The sequence below is a fragment of the Pyrgilauda ruficollis genome, unplaced genomic scaffold (assembly GCF_017590135.1).
Source record: "Pyrgilauda ruficollis isolate IOZ18807 unplaced genomic scaffold, ASM1759013v1 scaffold31, whole genome shotgun sequence".
NCBI classification, from domain to species: Eukaryota; Metazoa; Chordata; class Aves; order Passeriformes; family Passeridae; genus Pyrgilauda; species Pyrgilauda ruficollis.
Genome location: NW_024524489.1, coordinates 7,403,204 through 7,424,491, shown reverse-complemented (window position 1 = coordinate 7,424,491; position 21,288 = coordinate 7,403,204). Strand labels below are relative to the sequence as shown.

Here is a 21,288-nt window from a genome sequence, read left to right as displayed (position 1 = left end):
GTCTGCAGGTGTTCGGTGTTGGCCCATGACCCAAGTGATGCACAGGCAGCCTCTCCATCCTCCAGCTTTGGCTAACAATAGATCCCTGCCCTCCAGGCAGGGCGAGTGGCAGCCACACAGCCCGGGCTCAAACGCTCCTGCCTCCCCAGACCGCCTCGCTGCGAGGGAGCCGCTGTGCTGAAAGCAGAGACTGAGTTATGGCTGAGGAACAAAGGAATTGCTTGACAGGTCTCTGTGCTCTCTCCCAGAGTTTGGAACAGTTTCAGGCAAGTGCTTTTGGCAGGCTGACTAAGCTGTACATGCATCTATCCATGCAAATGTAGAATATGGCTCCCAAGACCTAGAACCAGGGTGTGTGCATGTGAAGACTGGATAGAAGGCCCTTCCGTGGAAGTTTACAAAAATATATAACCAATACTGTAGCTTAAGAAGTCAGTTTTACTCGTTACAGAGAACCCCAAAAAGTATTAACTACTTTTCAGACATTCCAGACAAGGTCACTTGTAACAAAAAAGGTCAAGTTCTCAAAAACAAGGTTTTAAAAGCGGATCTTTCCTTCAAGTGAACAGGACATCTGTTTTTACTCTTAACCATTTAGTCAGTTAAGACAATTTATTTAAGATTTCATGTGAACATATGCATAAACACAAATAAGTTTACTTCAAAACACATCTGCACAAAAAAAAAAGGTTAACCCTTCAAAACATAACAGAGCAGGTCTGGTTAGTATGTAGCTATTGCAAATCTTAAAGATTCTGTGCATTAGGCCCACCCATATAGAAAGCAGGGGAAAAGTCAATGAAAGAAAATCACTGTTCAAGTCTAAGTGGTGCTTTGAAGAGCCAGCAGCCTAAGTGACACCATGAAGCTGGTCACAGTATCTGAACAAGCAGGCCTGCTTGGGCTACTAGAGCAGTGTATCCTCCTGAAGGCGCCATTTCCTCCCCAGTTATTTTCTGTTCCGAAGGCGTTTAGATTTCCTAGGACAGTCTGTGGAATCCACCGCCTTCCTCCTTTTCCTGGGAGATTGTTCATTTGAGCCGGAACCTGAAGAATTCCCTACTGTGCTCTCCATCACCTCCCGCAGCTTGCGCTCCAGCTCGGCCAAGCGGGCGTTCTGTTCCCCAATGATTTGGGTTTGCTCAAGCAGTTTCTGGTCTTGATCCTGGAGCTGCTTCTGCTGCTCCTGCACTTTGACGCGCAGCTCCGAGATCTCCCGCTTTAGCGCCGTCAGGCCCGTGCCGTTGGCTTTCACCTGCTGCTGCAGCTTGGTGACTTCCTGCCTGGAAGGGCTCTGCTTGGAGAACAGCTGCATTGTTGTCAGTGCTGCAGAAGGCCCTGGAACTTCAGAGAGAACTGTGATTAATACTCTGCAACTTACGGGTAGAAATGGTCCCAGTGTTTGTATTTGGCTTATCCCTACTCCCCACACATGAATCTGAATACCCATGGCAAGTTATGTGAACAGGCAAACACATTTACAGTCACTTAAGTGTCTAACAAGAACATGTGGTAATCTCAGAGCACAACCAGTTTAATTTAAAATACTTACAGCTTTTCAGTAGTCAGGAAAAAAGTTCCTAATTTATTTTCTGTATATAAGCCCCCCTCCTTTTGCTGCATCAAAAACTGTAGAACTATTGTGTTGTCATCTAGACTTAGTGTCACAGATGTTGAGACAAAATCCCACAAAACATCTCTGAATTACTTAATACGGGATAGTTAAGACTGAATAAATATATTTCATTAGACCAGCAAAATTCTGCTGTCTTAGCTGCAGCTAAAGTTCTAAAAAATTGTAGTTTGGAACTTAACAAGGTATTTCGGTATAACTTACTTTTTAGAAGAAAGGAATTTATTTTCCATGCTTCTTTAGAATCACTCCTCCTAAGCACTAAAACCATACTGGAATCTGAGCTTGGAACTGTTGATTCTAATAAAGTTCCTGCAAATCAAGGAGACTAACAGCTACTGTATAATTTCTTTCACTTTTTCTGCCATAAAAGGTATCTATCACTTTTTCTGTCATTATAGTCTTCTAGCAATGCTGTGCAATTAAGGTGCAACTTTAAGTGCTCTACAGACAGAAGAGTCTGGAACAGTCATCCTCCTTCTCCTCCTTTTTTTCCATTAGGATGGCAGCACAGCTACCATTACAGGACACTAAGGGGTTGCTATTGGAGAGGTTATGCCCTTCCCTCAACAAGAGAGAGGCATTTTATGCACCACAAAGCCTTGGCCTTGAAAAGTTGATTGAAATCAACTGTGGGTTTGGGCAATACTTCCTCAGCTGAGAGGCTCTATACTAACACATACATAGGCTCTATATACTAATACATATTATTTAAAAAAAAAAAGTAAACCCGTATATAAATTTTAAAAAGGTATATAATTATAAAAATTCAAATACAACTAGCAGGATATACTAAAGGTGGCATACACACTTATGGCTAAAAAGATGGACGGGACATACAAGAAACAAAAGCATCTGCAGTTAGGCCTATTGTTTTTACTTAAGATATATTTTCCCCCCCTGGTTTTTACTAAGTTATCCTTCTAGAGAGTTAAATTTTACAGTTCCTAAAATGTGAACACATCCTGTATATGAAAAATTCTACAATTTTACCAATCTTTTACCATTAGGATAACTTCAGCCAAGAGGCAACTACCTTATAGTTTGATTCACAAAAGTTCTGGAAAGTCTGACAGAGTATCCGAAGGACCAGTTTAATGGCTTATTTATAGACTGTTATTTTAATTTCCTTTTCATTATTACCTGTAACTATTTTGCTTGTTAGTGCATAAAATAGTACACCCAGTAAAGTAAAAAAAGCCCATTCCAGCCTTCTATGTACTACCACAGCTTAGTCAAATTCATTTGCAGCTTGTCCTAAAAATAAAAGGCATCGAGTTGTCATCTCATGTGCCAAATTTCAACCAAATGCAGCAATAAAGTCTCATTCATTGGTGGCACAAAAGCATTTGTTTAACGAATACACACTATGCATAATTCTAACATACATTCAAGTGACTGTTCTTTTAGTAGTACAAAGGCTCCTTAAATTTCAAAGCAAACGAATTTCAGTTAGCATTCTTAAGAAACAAGTATCATCAATATTTATGTAATAAAGCTCCCATTTAAGGGAGGGAGCATAGAAAACATACAGTGCTGTGATTTTTTCAAAGAACAACTAAATAAAACTTAACTATATGTTGGAATTAATACCTGGGGCAGTTCCTATTAGACGTCCCGATACATCTGACCCAGGCATCTTTCTTTTCAGTATTGGAACAATCTTCTCATCAAAATATTCCATAGCCATGGAGGAAATGTCCCTTAGTTCTTGAAGAACTTCATGAGCTCTCTGAGGAGCTCTTGTGGAGTTTACATATCTTAGCACTCGATAAATTTCATCTATTACCTAAAACATTTAAGAAGAATTAGGATTTTCTGATAAAGGCAAGATTATTTCAGTTTGTTCTAGGAATTCTGGCATATTTAGGGTTCTTTTTCCACATAACAGTTGCACACCACTGTGTGTTTTAGTTCCAGATCAGCTTTTTGAAGTGTTGCTCATGATGTATCAGAGAAGCTATTCATTTAATCTATCACAACAGCTCTCTTCAAAGTCATGAAATCATGCTCATTAGGTAAAATGTGAAGTGCAGCCATAGCTGGCTTGCAAGTTACATCATCTCTACTCAGCAGAGCATGATCATTTCCTTCAGGAAAACCTGAAGCAAGAAGCCCTAAAGCAGAGCAGTCACTACCCCTGCCAGTCATGAAACAGAATTGGAGTAGCAAGAATTAGCATTATGTCAGCCTGAAGAGCTGTAAATATTTACTTGAGTCCATTTCCACACACACAAAATATTGCAAATTCAGATTAAGTCCAAAATATATTCATTTACAAAACATCAATTCACTATTGACAGAGAACAAAACTCTCTTGACAGGTGTGGAAAACAAAGCCCTTGAGTTAGGACAGATACAGAGAGATGAAGGGAGTCTTGCTAATTTATGAATTAAAATCTGAGGCAGGTCAAGATAGGAGTGCTGGTTTCTTAGCCAAAGCTATACAGGTATTTTGCACAGGATTAAGAATGCTTGAAGAACACACATAATAAGGTGTGTGAAGAACACACCTTGTAATACAGAGCACCTTCTGTTCTGATAAAGGAAGCTTAGCTAAAAAGTCCCAAAAGCTAGACAAGACCCAAGTTTCTCATCAAACAATAAATGACTGCTCTAATTTCATCCACTTTATATCCTATTAGCAACAACATCCTCAATATAAAACCTTGCATCGGTGTTCTGCTATCACACAGAATGCTGAACCTCAAACCAGGATTTGCATATTCTAACACAAATTCACTTCCTGACAGTTCTATGGTGAAATTTCCTGAGGAAAGCAAAGCAGGTGGGAGGGAAACCACAGACTGTAAGTGAACACTAAGCCTTGAATCTGATTGACCAAAATATTAATTAATGGGTGAACTGGTAACTGTGCTGAGAGTGCAGCAGTGCTAGCAAATTCACACACCAAGTAAATAATTTTAAAAAAACCACCACCAACTTTTTAGCAGTTGTATCAAAATAAAATCAAAGGTGCTTACAAGTTGGTGCCCACAAGGAAAAGCAAGCTCATCTGCCCAACTCCTGCACACCCCTGGTCTAGGATGAATACTGCCTTTCCCTCTACTCTTCAGAACAGTAAAGCAACATTTTTTTAAAAGTATCCCATTTACCATGTAAGTATCAGGGACTTAAGTTAATTTGACTTCATTGTATTACATTGTATTAATTTTTTAAAATACATTGTATATAAAAGTATAATGTAAAGTCATACAAGAATATAATTTGAAATGAATTAAATATCAAGTCAACAAGAGTAACAGAAATAGTTACTTCTTCAAGAAAAGAATACATTCCATGCCCACAGTTTAGCCTACCACTGTATGCATAAGTGCCTGCATGCTTCCCCAGAACCCAAGAGATAACTTTTCCATTCATCTCACTGCAATTCAGTTCTCTGCCCACAAAAAAGTAACATCAACACATCCAAAGCTTACATGGGAAGATCAATGAATGGAGCATTAGGATAATGTTCACTGATCTCATTTAATCCCTGAGCTGTAGCAGTCTTCCTCTGAGCACGATTTTGTCAATTCCCCTGTGCACTGGTGATTTCACAGCTTATAAAACATCTATATCTCCAATGTACATCTTGCCTGCATAATTTATATTTAATGCTGGGCTGGTATTCTAAAACGCCAGAACTGTTCAATGATGTTCCCATTTAACACACTTTACATTTAAAACTAATTCCACCTACTGTACAAAAATATACCATCCACTGTAATACTGAACAGTGTTTTGACATACTAAATACCTTAATTCAATTAACCTGAAGTACTCAAACCCTTAAGAAGGTGCCTAAAATCATGACTGACTGAGTAACTAGTGTTATGTGTAATCTAAATTACTACATCTTCAGATGGCCTGATCACATGTGTTTTTCTAAAAGGTTGTAGAAGATGAATATACCACATGTCAAACATCAGAATCAAGAGAGACTCTAAGGGCAAATAGAAATCTAATTTAAAATAATTAATATTTAAATACAGCCTGGTTTATTAATTTCAGACTGCCTGATAAAACAAGAGTATTGGCTTGTAGGTTTATTTGCAAGTGTGTATATATATGTTAAAAAAAATATAAATATATATATACACACACACAATATCAATCTTCCCCAGCTGTGCCAGGTTAAGTTACACAATCCTATATTTTAAAGACAGATACATATTCACATAATATAGTCTGCATTTTACCTTTCCAGGTATGAAGCAACAGAGATTGGAATCCACATACTTCATGAAAGTCATATTTAGGAGCGAGAGTCTCGTTTCCACAGCAGCAAGGATGTCTGCATGGCGAGCTAATGAATGGTTTCTCCTTTCTGACTCCCGTCTGGAAAACAGACCACAAGGTGACACTGATTTAACAAAAAAATCCAACTGTAACATTTGTCAAGTTAATTTCACCCTTAAAACCCTGTAACCACTAACATTTGTCTTCACAGAAATAATAGATACTGACTGAGACCCAGCTAGGAACAGCATACTAAACTTTCTTAGACAAAATTTGTTCTCTAAGTAATTACTATACCTTATGTGCTCCATAAATTTTGTATGTAATTGAGGACTATAAGAACAAGGCTGCAGTTCTAACTAGCAGCAGCCACTGAGTCAGAGTGAATATATTTATCCCACTCACTCATATGGTCAGTACTTCAATGCAATTGAAATAATAATCAGTAGTGAAGTTTACATAGTGAAGAACTACTAAGAAGTTTTGGTTGAGATAGAAACACTTTTTGATAAAGGATCTCTATGCTAAGTAGCATTTAGTTTCTTCACTCTGACTGGGAAATCTGATAGGACACAGCAGCAGCTGCACTTATTCACTGGGAAGAGGAAGAAAGACATTGCTTTAGTGAGAAATCAGTTCCCAGTAATGCTCACATGTCAAATCCCTCTTCCTTGTTCCCATTTAATCCTTGCCAGTGACAAACCTTGTCCTTTTTAAGAAGCAGAATATTTGATAAAAAATCAGTGAAGGCAGTTGTTCTTGAAAAGGAATGGCATTTATTAATTCCCAGGAATCCTCCTTTGATTTGTCAGAAGAGTTGAGTAATACAGAACCCAGAGTTCTCTGTTTGAAATACCAGACACACTTCTCACACTATTCTGTAATTAAATCTTAGGTTCAAGGTGCTTTTAGGAAAAAAAAATTAAATAAAGGCAAATGTCACTGAAATTTTCAAGATATTAAGAGAATTCACCAGAAAGGAATTCCTGTTCAATAATCTGCTTAAATGAATCTAACACATTTAAATTTAATTCCAGTTTTAACTGGTACATACCTTGGAAGTTGAGCTTTAACTTGCTTTTGACACAAGTTGTGGTATCTTTCCACTTTCAGAAATCCCTGATTTAACATTCTCTGGCAAACCAAATCCATTCGCTTACAAACCTGTATTTAAGTAAAAAGAAATCTTAAGGCTCAATTAAGGCCACAACTCACTTTTACTATTATCTTATCCCTACTTGCCAGGTAGCAAAAGATTCTCTTACTGTTTTTTGCTCCATTTCAACAAGCAAAAAGTGCAGTTGAGATTACGGCATTCCCATCTCCACCAAAGATCACAATACTCCAAAAAGGAGCAGCTATGTTTCACACAGTTCACAAATAAATCTGTTGATTTTGCCTAACAAGAGACAGTAGGCTGACTGCCACCTATTAGAAGCAAATACAATTTCCTCTGATTTTAATGGAAGTTGCAAATGCCCATGCCTGGCTTTCAGCATAGCCTCCAGTGTGATTCTGGTAGATGAAATTAATAGTTTGTAGTCTCAAAAATAGAAACCTTTACAGACAAGAAATCACGGTGGTTTTCTTCCAGTGTTTAAGGCTTAAGCTTTTAAACTCAACCACAATTACATTTAAAAACACATGGAAAACATTGCACATGGAACAAGATTCTCCTTTTTGTATAAGAAAGTATCTTCTCCTCTGTTTAAAAGATTCCTTTATTTGTTGTTGGACACCAGTAGTCTCGGGGGTTTTTTGCCCCACAGATTAGGAAGAAGGGACATGAAGAGCTGCAGATAAACTGCTAAAGTTAAACCCTCACAAAGTTACCAGTTACAAAGCCAACTCATACAAAAGTTTAAAGCAATTGCTATTCAATTCTGAAGATACAAGAGCTTAGTGACCCAACTGTTCTTTGGAATAGCTTTGCTTTTGTTGGGATTTTTTAGGTACTGAAGTCCACAGTTCCCACTGTGACCCCACTTACCAATAAATAGGCTTTCTATTTTTTAATAAACACTTACCCTTTCATAACTTTAAAGTCTATGTAAGTTTATACCTTGAGGAAGAAGATTCTCACCTCTACCAGAAAAACCTGCAATTACTTTGTGTAATGCCTTCTGCATAAAAAGAAAGAAGTTCTGCTTTGTGTGCCAGGTTCTGTGAGAACTGACCACTTTCAGACAGGTCTGTATGGACAGGCCATTAAGCAGTGACTGTGGATCTGCCTGTGCTCCTCGGTATTACATTTTTCTGGTTAACAAAGAAGGATCAGACAGATAAACGGCAGAGGGAGAGTCTCAGCACACTCTGCCCCACATTCAGTGATCCAGTTAAATCGTCTCCTGTGTATAAGGAAAAATGCTGGCCCTTCCTACAGGAAGGAGGAAATTGTTCTCTCTTCCCTGAGCTCATAGCGGATTTAAATCGTTTTTGAGTCAAGGCTTTGCAGCTTCCTCGCAGCTCTAAAGGCACCGAATCTCTGAAGCAAGAACTGGGAGCTGCACAGGGCTGCGTCAGCTCTGCAGTCACCGGGCACCAGAGGCAAACATCTCCAGCCACGCTCAGCTCCGCGCTCGGAGGCGGCAGAGCGGGTTTGAACCTCGAGCACAGTGACATCTGCCGGCAGACAGGCCCCCCAGGAGCTGCAGCCACCACGCGAACCGCGCTGGGGCTTTAACCTTCCTCCTCTGCTTGCCCTACACAGCAGGAAAGATTATTTGCTCCAGTTTCTCGACATTACCCATATTTAGGCAATAATCTGTCCAGAACACAAACTCCGGGACCACCAGAAATCAAAAGTGTTTGTTTGCAGTCATGTTACCAATCATTTCATAATTCTCAGCTAGTTCATCACTTAACCACAGAGCACCTGGATTTATAGGAACAATATATCTCTTCTAGAATGCACAGTAGCATCACTACACTTTTAGGTGTCCATAGCCATCCAAGACAGTTTGATATTACGTATTCTAACAGATCATAAATTGAATTTCCTCATCCTTGTATTTGCAATTTTGGTGAATGTTTTCTTATTTTAGTCACTGAAAGAGGCTGCGTTTCCTCAAAGGTCAAGTCCAACCAGACCCTGTGTTAAAGTTTCAGGGTTAGAAAGGTATTCCAAACCAATGTAAAAAGCAGAAGGAGAGGTTGCTTCTTCATGTGCTTTTATGTGATAAAATATCACATAAAAGCTTTCTATGATCCTATAAACTAATTTTCTACTTCATTTGTAAACAAACTGACACAATCTACTAATTTCCTTAAAAAACATGTTTTATTTCTTCCAAGCTTCACTACCAGATAACCAACTCCACAACAAATACAAAATATCCTAGAGTATTTACATTCAATGTATGTTATTTTTCTTAGATGGTACACTGACACCATGGTCCATAAAATGCCTTTTTTAGGGTAAAGTAAGTGGCAAAATGCTTACAACTTCATCAAGAAACCTTAAAAGAGAAATGCCTGTAAATATAGACTGGCTGCAACTGGGAATATTAAGGCCATGCTGTCCAAAGGCTATCAGTCCTTACTTGTGCTGTGCAGGAAATAAGCACAAGTTTGCTGCAGAATCTAAGTAATTCTGACTTGTGGCAGAATCCAAGATAACGTTCTCAGAGTGTTCACGGAAGGAGGTTGTGGACTGTGTAATTTTAATCATGCTTGTTGTAGTAATAGCCTGAATGGAAGTGCCCTTCCAAGCTCAGACATGTGATTGAAAAAGAAACTGGAATCTAAGAATTTCATTATTATCGCACTGAAGTAAAAATTTCAAAGCTTCTGCAAGTCACTGAAAACATCCCTGTAAAAGGAGCCTTCAAAAGCTGCAAGATAGTGAGCTTCCATGTCAGCATGCACAGTACAGCTTCAGACATTGGCATCCTCAGGGTTTTCTGTGCTTCTCTCATGGGGATCATCTGAGGAAGCAGATGAAGTAAATACTCAGAAGGGCTGAAAGCAAAATGCTGCTGCTTTTCCTCTCATTCACTTTGTCTGAACAAAAGTTTGAGGGCTCAAGATTTCCCCCATTTCAGACATGACTGCTCTCTGAATACCTATTGTTTAGTCTCTGCTCCTTGGATCTACTTCACTGCTTAACCTGTAGGAGCTTCATTTATGCTTTCACACACAGTAACCCCAGGAATACAGAAAGCATTATGCTCAGGAAAGCAAGTGCTTTTTGCACAATGAGGGGCCCACAGCCTTGCCTTGTCTGATGGCAATCATCACAAGCAGGAAATGTTCTTTACCTCATCCTTTGGGGACGGAAAAAAAGACTTCTGGATCTTACGCTTGAGATTATGCTCCTCATTATGCTCTACATAAACAATGCACATTCCTATCTCCGTTTCAATCTGAAAACATTCTGGTGCTCTGTGTCCTCCCACCCAGCCAACTCCTCAGTCTGTTGTTTTGTATACACTTGCACATTCCTATCTCCGTTTCAATCTGAAAACATTCTGGTGCTCTATGTCCTCCCACCAGCCAACTCTCAGTCTGTTGTTTTGTATACACAGTAGATCCAAACCCAGTTCAATTCAGAGACGTTTTTTTTTAAGGCTCACTGAGCTAAGGTGATCCAAAATAAGACATTCCTTCCACGATGGGATCCAGAAAATGCATCAAAATTATTGGTTTAGGGAATCCACATTTTTTTGTCTAAACACATATGATCAAACTTTGTTTAGGTCAATTGATGTTCTGGGTTTTCCTGCCTTCCTCAAGACGCTTTATCCCATGGAATCCCACATTCTCAGGGATAATGAGGCTGCTTTTGGGCATGTTTCTAATATGCATGAGAGCTGAGCAATTTCATATCTGTCATTCAATTAATGTGCTCCTGCAATGTATCTTTAGCACAATACTACTTATTATAAGATACACTCATTCATCTTTGATAAGCAGCTCAAGTCAGTCCTCACAGAAAACAAAAATTTACTGCTTGTGCAAGGCAGCTCTTAGAGCAGGAACACGCAGGTCTTGCCAAAGGCTACCCACCACCTTTAAAAATCCCAAAGTAATGAAGTTTCATTCTGAATTTATGCCTGGGCACTACTATTTTTAAAAGTTACCTTAATTCTCTGACAAAAGCACCCGGAGCTATGAAGAACATTCAGTGTCTGCCTCTCAGTGAACTGCCAAAGAACACCTTCAGCTCTGAACAGCCACCTGAAAGACCCAGCCGATCAAGCTTATGGGCTCAAACCAGAAGGCTTTGGTTCTTTACATTACTGCCGGTTAACAAAAGGCTACTTTCTTCTCAGAAGAATGCTCATAATGCCTTCTGATGTGCTTAAGGGAACTGTTAGGAATTTGATGGAGATTAATTTTCTTGGCTGCCATTGACTCAAAAACTCAAAGTAGGGCAAGACCAACCGAATAGTTTCCTTCATTTTACGCTCAGTATTGTTCCAAGTTGGTATTTATCAAGTCTGGTTTTGCATATTTCTGAAAATTCGGAAAGGGGCAGTCCCCTTCTAGAAAAAGGAACTTGGAGGCGTGTCCCATATTACTTCCTAAGTGCCAGTGAGAGTTAAATAGCCGGTTTAGTCCTGACATCCTCACCTTTCCTACTCTCACCTTCACTGCCAACAGAGCATTACAAACACTTAGAGCTGGAGAAAGAAAAAGCCTTCTGTGGACTTGCGAGAGCTCCCACAGGCACTACCACTCTTGATACGCAAGGGGAAAGCTGCAGCCACGGGCTGTGCCTGGCGTTGCAATTCTGAGCCTGAAACGTGGCACATCCAAACACCATGTGATTTACTTCCCTTCCCAGTGGTCAAACTGCAAGTACCACCTGTGATCTTGGCCATGTCCTGTGCAGGGCCAGGAGCTGGACTTCTGTGATCCTCGTGGCTCACTCCTAACTCAGGATGTTCTGTGGTTCTCAAGTACCACATCTTTTTTACAGATCCACTACCTACTCTCACAGAAGAAGCTGAAGTCCTCAGGGGACTGACAGCACACTCTAGAAATATTTAGGAACTGGTGTGCTTGGAGCAATATAAATGAGAACAGATTTTCTGCTTGAAGAGCTTTCGGTTTATAGTTACAGTCAGGATGCAACACTTCAGGTTACTGATCCAGGACACAGGCAGTCCAATTTCCTGCAGAAATACACTTGTAATATTATCCAGTTTAGACTAATCAAGTTCTTAAAATAGGAATGGTACAGTGCATGCACGTTTACTGAGGGTTACATAAGCTGTGCATTAATTCCCTCACTATTATTCCATTTACAAACTCATAAAAGGTTCAGTAAGACAGCTTATCATAATATGACATAGTTTACATCAGGCTCCTTATGCAGGCAGTAAAATATTGATATACATTGATCTCCTCGCTGCCAGCTGCAGGGTTTTTTGGCATTATCAAGTTCAGAGGTGCAAATACTATATGTTATTAATTACACATCCACTAAGACTGGAAGAAGCAGGCAGGTTTTTTTGGTTTGGGGTTTTTTGTTTTGGTTTTTGGTTGTTTTGGTTTTTTTTACATCTCCTTTTTTGACCCACATTTCTAGACAGGGGAGGATTCTTGGAGCAGCAGGCTCACCACCTCCTACACTTGTAGGCTTAAACCCTATAAGCAAAAATAAACGCACATATGAGACACAATAGACTACCCACCCCAACCAGTCACTAGGAGAAATGAGCCGCCAGCAGCCCGGTGCTTTCTCACAGAGCGTGAAGGCAATGAAAGAAGTCAGAGACGGTAAAAAGAGCTGCAGGAATGCGTGTTTGGAAGCGCACACGGAGAGCGGAGAAGGGATAAAGCCCCATCCCACCCCACCTCATCCAGCCCCTTCCCCGGCGAGCGCAGCAGCCCGGCGGGGGGCGCCGGGGCCGCAGCCACCCCCGCACCTTGTCCTGTGCAGGCGGGCAGAGCCCGGAGGGCAGAGCCCGGTCCCGGCCGCAGCCCCGGGGCCCCCGCCCCGCCGCCTCCCCTCCGCGGCCCCTACCAAGCGCAGCTGGCTCGTCTCATCGTAGGACAGGAAGCTGAGGATGCTCTCGATAGCCACGATGGGCAGCCCCATGAGCGTGTTGCTCTGAGGCGGCGGCTCCATGGGCGCCAGCGGCTCGGCGGCCTCCGGCAGCGGGGCCGGGGAGAGCCGCGCCGAGCCCGGGGCGCCGCCTTCGCCCTCCGACACGAGCCGCTCCTCCGGCGCCGCCATCTTGCAGCCCGTCCTTCCTCCGCGGGGGGACGGTACCGCCTCTCTGTGACGCCTCTTCCGCAGCCGTCACGGCGAGCCCGCCCCGGCATTCCCGCAGGGAGTGAGGGAAATGGAACTCCCGGTGCTGCTGTGGTGCCTGAGGGTTTGGGTTGCTACCCCTGCCCGGGGAGCCGTTCGCGGGCCGGCGCCAGAGGCATGGTGTCCGACTCTTGTCGGTAGTGCCCGGAGACAGGACAAGGAGCAAGGGCTGTAGACTAAAACACGAGAAGTTCGCCAACCCGAGGAGAATTTTTTAAGCTGAGGGTGGCAGAGCAGCTGGAACAGCTGCCCCGGGAGGTCGTGGAGTCTCCCTCCCTGGAGACATTCAGACCCAGCTGGACGCGTTCCTGTGTCACCTGCTCCAGGTGACTGTGCCTTGGCAGGCGGTTGGACTGGTGATCTCCAAAGGTCCCTTCCAACCCTAATGATTCTGTGATTCCCGTGCAGGATTCCCACTCTCTCCGTGAGGAGTTTCCCTGATACCCAACCTGAACTTCCCCCGAGGCGGCTTTAGAGCATCCCCTCGTGTTCTAGGGCTGGAGGCCGGAGAGAAGGAATGAACGCCTCCCTGTCCATGCCCCCCTGTGGGAAGGAGCTCCCAAAGCTCCGTGGGTGCCGCAGCGCAGGGGTGCGGCAGTGCTCCGTCCGCACAGCACAGGGACCTACCGGGAGAATGTGCTGGGTTACCGTGGGGCACCTACACGGTGGAAAATACCTCTGTAGCTCCTAAGCGAGCCAAAACTACATCCTCGCTACAAAGTAATCCAGCCTGCTAAATTTTACCTATGGACGGGCAAGCACCCCCTTCAGAGGCTGGTGTCCAAGCTGCCCCTACTCTGGTGGCACGGGGAGCCACAGCAGCCAGAGGGCTGCAGGTCCGCTGCCAGCCTTTGGGATCAGAGCCAGCTGGCAAAACCCTCGGCAGCCCGAAAACCACTGCCTGGAACCAGCCATAACTGAGCAGGCGGAACATCCAGAATAAAGCAAACTCTGCTCCTTTATCCTGTATGTTGAGGAGGTTTCTGCATCAGATTGCTGGGACAACAAAAGGATGGGACCAAGAGCTGTTTCTAGAACATTCCCTGGTGCTTCTGAGAAGAGACACTCCTCAGTTTCACAAGCATTTTAGCCTGATAGAAGTTGGTACAGCCTTTGAAAAGTATGGTGCCAGTCTCCTCAGTGCCTTCAGCTGCTGCTGCTGCTTTGTTTCTCATCAGCAGCGTTGGGTGTCTGTGCTTGACTGGGGAGCTGGTGCTCCTGAGGACTGACTTGCCAGAGGAAATCACTGAACAAATGCCAAGAGTGATGGTAGCAACCACTTCTTTCAGTACCTGCACCAAGGTAGTACAGCTTAAAATATTACAGGACTAAAGAATTAGCTGCCTGCAGCACCTCTGTACATTTTTATTTTCAGCCATGCTTCCTCTCTTTGAAGTTTTATCCTAACCCATTTCTTTCACTCCCTCCTCTCCTCAGAAACTCATCTGCAACCTCTTTCTTAAAAAAAAAAAAAAAAACAAAAAAAAACCCCAAACCAAAAAAAAACCAACAAAACCAAAAAGAGGCATCTGGAAAAGAACTAACTTGGGAGCAGGGCAAATGCAAGGGTAAGGCTTTATGTGTGTCATCCTAATGGCACTCCAAAAATGTGTGCTGAAATTAATATTTCCTTTTTAGGAGCAGAACACTGTGTGCCTTGTATGGATCTGGAAGTGTTCTGCTCCCTCCCCTCAACTCATCAATGCTGCTATCTTGCAACAAGGGTTTTATTCTTGTGCATGGTTTCAGACCTGATGTCCTTTCACATGCACCGTCAGCAGTTTAAAACTCACTCAGGAGAATTCTTTATGAACTTGTGACTTGGCACGTGAAATTTGGGCTGGCAGTGTGTTGATGCTTTAAAAGGAAGTGGGAGTTTTCATCCTACCTAAGCATATAAGATCTCACATTGTTTCAAGAGAGTGTTTCCTTTTTTTTGGCCATATAATTTAGACAATTTCAGTTTTTTAGATACAGCTCTATGTTTAATAAATATGAACTGTATGTTTTTCATATCACCAAACAATAAATACAATGAACAATATATATTTTATGTTAACTATATACAGAGCTTAACAGTTAATAAGTCTATTTTAGTAAGTTGGGTAATTCTGCTGCCTTCCAGGTTCTGACTCATGTCTTTCCCCAGTGTATCTGGTGTCATGTTTCTGAGCATGCATCACTTTGCATTAATTTGGAAAAACACAGCTCTCACGCACTTTCACAAAACCCCCATTACAGATTCTCCAGTGGATGAACTTTTCAGTTATTTTGGGATACTGTGAAGCCAGAAAACTTGATAATACTTTCTGAAAGGGATAAAATAAAGTTATGTAGAATCTATTTGCATATCACATGTCATGTATCATCTTGAAATAGCCTGAAATTTTAAAATCTTGAAATAGCCATCATTTTTATTTAACCATGTCAGAATTATAAGCATAGTTGGATTGAATTTTTTTTTTTAACTTCTCAATGACTCACAAGAAGGTGTTAGGGGAAATGAATTTTTTCACTCCTTTCATGCAAAAATCCTCATAATATTTTGATTTATGTTTGGGGGAATGAAATTTGGATATCTCCATACTCTGGACTATATATTGTGCTCCCAACTGATTGGAGTGTAGTGTGTTCAGGCTGTGAAATTTTACTGAAATTGTGTGGAATGTTTTGATTAGGCTTTGTATGGAAGCAAACAACACCAAGAACTGTGATGAAGAGGAAGAAGCCTGGCTCAAACACAAGTCAAGTTGTATCTGTGAGATCTGAGAAAGGAGGAGAAATTAAAGAAAGGGTAAAAAGAGAGAGAGTGAGAAGCAGAAGCTAACAAGCAGACATCTGGGAGGATGGGAGTGGTGGAAAAAAATTAGCAGCGGGGGTTGGAGGTGAAGGAAAGTGTGTAAGTAGGTCAGAACTGTCATGTTGATTAGGAATATTGGAGCAAAAAGGAGTAACGTGCTCAGAAACTGATGGTAAGAGCAGAAGTTGGGTAGGAGGAGAACAGATTTGTTTTATTAAGTCACTGTAATCAATAGAAAAATAGAAAAGCCTTTCCCACACGATATGTTTTCTTCTTGGGGGCAGCAGCAGTTTGCTCACTTCATGGATATTAGGAATTTTCTAAAAGAAATGGTAAATTTGAAATCAGTCTGGTCTATTCACACAGCTGTACTTTCATTCAGGCTGCTGGACACTAAGGCAGAGTAAAGTCTTTCTTGCTTAAAGGTCTTTTTGTGAAAGGCATTAAAAATGGGAAAAAAGGTAATATTTAAATTTCCTTTGAGTGTGGTGTTAATAAACACAGAGAGCAGTGTAAATTTGAACACATTAATCTTTCACAGCTGAAGCTTTTAATCCTCTAATAGGTAAATGAGTAAATATTGTGGTATGAAGTCAGCTTCAGATATGAATGTAATCCCAGTTTAATTAAATCAATATAAATATTTAACTGGATCCTTTGCAGTTTAATCAGTTTTGGACCCAGTAGTGCTACATGTTACATAAAAATCTGGTTGAGAAACTGACTCTAAAATCTACATCCACCCCTTAATTTACTTGTAATACTGTATATTAGGTATCTGAAAGTACTCATGTGTTGACGTTGAGAGGCACAAGAATACGATGCTCCATGGGAGATGAGAGGTAGAAGCAGAAGGAAAACAAGTAGAAGACAGGAAGACAAAAAATACAGTCTCTTTAGATTTTTCTGAACTGAAAGTGTGGGGAACCAGACTAATCTTGAGTGATTTATGTAGGCCAGGCATGTTGCACTGTCAAGCTTTCATCAAATACATTTTTCTGTTTCAAATTTCAAGAAAAAACTTAAAATGTTTTCATATCCACAGGAAAAATGGCATTTGTACACACACACTGTATTAATTCTACTCTACTACTAATTAATGACAAATCAGGTAAACCGATGTACGTGGGGAATAAAAAAGACAAGGGTTCAGACAAATACTCTTTTCTATTTCCTTGTAGTCAAAATACCTCCCCCAAGGAGGGCTGCAGAATCAGCTCCTGACAGCGTGTTGCCTTGGTCAGGTTACACATCCTCCCTCACACAGCTGTACTCAGAAGTAATCTTGGTCAACAAGCTTAGATAAAAAAAAATAAGATGCTTTCATCAGATAACATGACTTTTGCTAGTTCTCTGTATTATTCTCTTGTAGGATGTTTGCTATCCCTAGGGCTCAAAATTAGTTATCACCTTGAGGAAGGGCTCAGTTTTGATGTAAGTTCCAAGGAATTCCTTTAATTTCAGTATACTAGCACATATTTACACTATGGTAAAGATAATTCAGGGGAGACATCAGTAATGTCTCTGTGTCTCAGAGATATCAGCTCAGCTTGGTGAAATACTATAGACACAACAAACTGCACAAGTACTTTTGATGTCCCCAGGTCTGCCAGGGTTATCTCAAGCAGAGTTTGATATTCTGAGGCACAGGACTATAGCTCTGTGTGAGAAAGTGCAAAGAAAATAGATAAATTAACCAAGAGAAGAGGTTTACAAAGACATGGTCTGCTCAGTCCTGCAGTCACTTTATAAAAAATATATTGTTGAGGGCCTGATCTTGAAATAATTTTGTATTTTCTGAAATCCCTCTGGTTTAATTCTCTCTTGACTCCAGAGGGACTGCTAGCATGAGCTAAGTCTGGCTTCTTGGCAGCTGAGCAGTAGGGATGAGGCAACAGTAAAATGGCAGTGCTCATTTAACTCTCCACATCCTCCAAACATCCAGCTGGGATAAAGGTCCAGAGTCACTGTGTGGCTAATCAGTGTCTTTAAGTTTCTGGTAAGGAATGGGATTTTGATCACAGAATTTCTGTTTCCAGCAGCTGACTATATTTGTGCTTAATGGGAAGGTGTTTCAGTTCCTTCCCTGTTTTTCCTCACTGGTCAGCTCCCTTATGGGGCTGGATGAGTGGCTGCAGGCAGATACAGCTTTCCCAAATCTCTGTAATTGCCCTAAACAGACATTTTGTTACAGAGGGTCTTCTGTCAGCATCTGTGCTCAGATAAATGGACAGGGATCCAGAGTGAGTGTCGTGAATATAATTTGGTTATTGAGAAGAATGGCAGCTGTGTGTGATGCATACAAAACACTAATTTGTTGAAGGATACTGGTGTCTAATGGAAGAGGAAGTTTCTTTCTCCTCTTTTGAAGACATGGTGCAGACTTGCTTTAGCTGGCTGGTTGTTCAATTACCTGTGAGGGGAAAAAAACCCACACAGAATTTAAATTATCAAGAAAAGAATTCTGAGTGAGGAAATTGGGATTTTCTTCCAGCAAGCAACTTGAGAAGTTGGAGGAGCTTTAGTTTAATGAAGTTAAATAATTCCTTGTTGATCTGGAATAAATTGAAGACTTCTCTTTAAAGTGAGTGATGCTTGTGATATTAATGACACTTTCTATTTTTAGAGAATCATTCTTTCAAACTATTCAAACTGTATTTAAATTATTTAAATGATCAGCCTAAGGCCTGAATAGGTTGCAGCAAAATTGATGTAAATTTCTGAAGTATTTTCTGAGCGCTGCCGGCTCTGTACAATTATTAGTTTACTGAGTAACATGATTATGTACTTTGTGCAGTGGGTGCATGTGAGACTGTCACAACTTAGATAATGGGGTTAGTTTACAGAGAGGATGCAAGTTAAGCAAAAACTAATTTTTAACTAACTTTAAAGTTACAGAGTCTGAACTTTGGTTGTCTCATGTAGTTGCTTATATGCATGACTAGCTCCTACATACAGTGACCAATGATGTTTATATTTACCTTTTGTAGTAGTAAGTGCAAGGTAATGGCTCTCAGGGCTCTGAGTGAGGTAAATGTAACTCAGCTGTTCCTCATGTTGGGAAAATCTAGATTTTATTTCAGCTGTGGTGTAGGAATGCGACAGAATACAGTTATTTGTTTAGATTTTAAATGGATTTAATCTGAGTGTGAATAAGGAAGTATACATCACAACCAAAATGGACTTGGTGTGAGCACAAAGCACACACCATCCAAGGAGGAGCTTGATGATGTTCTGCATTAAACATGCACTGATGTGATAAACTCCCCAAAGAGGCTCATTTCAGCTTCCAGACACAAGTTTGGAGACATGGCTTATCTCCAAGAGGAATGTATGCCTGCTGTATAACTCCTCAATGTCCAAGACAACTACACTTAGAGAACGGGCTGACAGAAGTTGTGGCAAGCCACTGTGTCTTGCTTTAAAATTTACACTCGTCAAATGCTTCCTGATGTGCTGCTTTGAATGTAGCATTGACCAAAAGCTTTTTCTTTGGAAGCAGCCACTGGAATAACATGGGATGTCCTAGCTGATGTTGTTAGCAAATTTCTGAAAAGATTTCATAAATCTTACCTGCAGACTTTGGAACTTGGTCAAGCACTGGAACAGGCTGCCCAGGAAAGCGATGGAATTACTGCCCCAGAAGTGTTCAAAAAAATGTACAGTTGTGGCCCAATGGTTGTGAAGGATCTGGCAATGTTGGGTTAATGTTTGGACTTGATGGCTTTGAGGTCTTTCCCAACATTAATGATTCTATTCATGGGAACTAATGATTCTAATTAAAGGGAACTTTATTTTCCAGCGGGGAGATAGACTCAGTCATTGCCGTGTGTTTTCCCCCAGACTGTTTCTGCTGTGAGGTCTGTTATCTGATGTTTTGAAAACAAATTAAATGGGAATGCAGCATTAAATAGTGGAAATGAATCTAACAACAAGAGGGCAGCTGGTGGATTAGCAGAACTCTATGTAGGTGCTGAAAGTGTTAAGCCATCTGTTTTCTCTTCTTTAGCTGCATTTTCTCTTTGTGAGGAAGTTTGACAACACGGACTAATCGAGGTCTTTGTGTTGAATCACTGCCTGGAAAAGCCTTATCTTGAGCTGAAGAGTAGCTGTCTAAATTAGGTGCCAGAATTTCAACATTGCTGGAAAGAATCCAAACTTATGAAGCTGCTGTGCCACAGCCCGATGAGTTTAGGTGAGTAATTCTCTTGGCATGTCCTTTTTTTTTTTTTTTTTTTTACTTATTTTCTCCACAGCAATCTCAATTCCAAAGCTTTTCCTTCCTTCTGGGCTCTTAAATCATATCCTTGGGGAATTAGAGCTCACAAGTCTGATTTGGAGGAGTTTTAACAGTAGGTGGCAGTGGACAGCAAATGTTACCCGGCTGCCCTCCCGCACGTTTTCTATTGCTGCTGCTGCTCTCTTGATTTATGTCAAACACCCTCTGAAATGACTGCCTTAGAAGCAGTCTGAGAAACACATTCAGCTTTTTGCTGAAGTATTGAAGGGTTTATTAAAAACAACCGAAAGGTAGAGCTTCCCCCCCCACCCCCCCCTTTAAATTCCTATGAGTTCTTGCAAAAGGAATGTCACCTGATAATCCTCCAAATTTTTGTCAGGACTGTAAAAGGGGTCTTGTCTAGTCTGGAAGTAGTTCTGGGCAGTCTGGTAGAGCAGAGGATGTGAAGTTACTATTAAAATTGCTTGGATGCAGCAAGCTGCAGGAATTATGTGGAGTTTTTGAGTTCTAAGTAGTGTGCTGAGAGCATGAAATACAGCAGTGTTTTTCCAGCTCTGTCCTACAGATCCCATTGTATGGGAAGACTGATGACTAGAAAAGATGATGCTGTTTATTTCTACTGATTATCATTACCAATACTGTCTGTAGTGTCTCTGCTACTGCAGGGTTTTGTGGTTCAGATCAAGTTGATCCCCTGTGGAAAGAAAAATAATTCTGCTACATTTCTGTTTAGTGGTTTTGTGGACTTTTTTCCCCTTTTCTTGGATACTTTTCAAGCCATTCCAGGAGTATGAACTCCCCTTGAACTGCTGCCTTGTGAAGACTGACCTAGAACAGAGGCTAGATGGAGTTAAAGAATAAAGTAGGGATTTATTAAAAGGCCTCAATGGATACACCTTGGGAGCACAAGAGCCCAGCCAGAGCTACACCCAAGATGAACCCAAAATGGCCACAAAATGGACAACCAGTCACAAGGTCTCTCACTTTTATAAGTTCTGGTCCATTAGCATATTGGAGTTAATTGTCCAATTACAGCTCCAGCTCGTGAAGTCCCATCCTTCTTGTTTTTCTCTCTTCACACCACATTGTTTATGCTCTTGGGCCTGAGA

At 41.2% G+C, this 21,288-nt stretch overlaps 1 protein-coding gene across 1 annotated transcript; it reads right to left on the bottom strand.

Moving 5' to 3' along the window:
- Positions 1-532: 532 nt before the first annotated feature.
- On the bottom strand, positions 533-13,078 carry FBXO28 (F-box protein 28). Its single transcript, XM_041474068.1, has 5 exons — positions 12,849-13,078; positions 6,930-7,039; positions 5,836-5,974; positions 3,227-3,422; positions 533-1,344 (listed from the first exon to the last, which is right to left on the bottom strand). Exons 1-5 carry the CDS (start codon positions 13,059-13,061, stop codon positions 950-952), a joined length of 1,053 nt encoding a protein of 350 aa, XP_041330002.1. The 5' UTR covers positions 13,062-13,078; the 3' UTR covers positions 533-949.
- Between the last annotated feature and the right edge of the window lie 8,210 nt (positions 13,079-21,288).

Bases quoted from the DNA above. Each gene is read 5' to 3' on its own strand.
- FBXO28 (XM_041474068.1), bottom strand. From the start codon at position 13,061: ATGGCGGCGCCGGAGGAGCGGCTCGTGTCGGAGGGCGAAGGCGGCGCC. The intron at 7,040-12,848 runs GTAGGGGCCGCG...ACTTAAATACAG, and splicing joins AGACGAGCCAGCTGCGCTTG to GTTTGTAAGCGAATGGATTT. The intron at 3,423-5,835 runs GTAAAATGCAGA...TAAATGTTTTAG, and splicing joins GTTGCTTCATACCTGGAAAG to GTAATAGATGAAATTTATCG.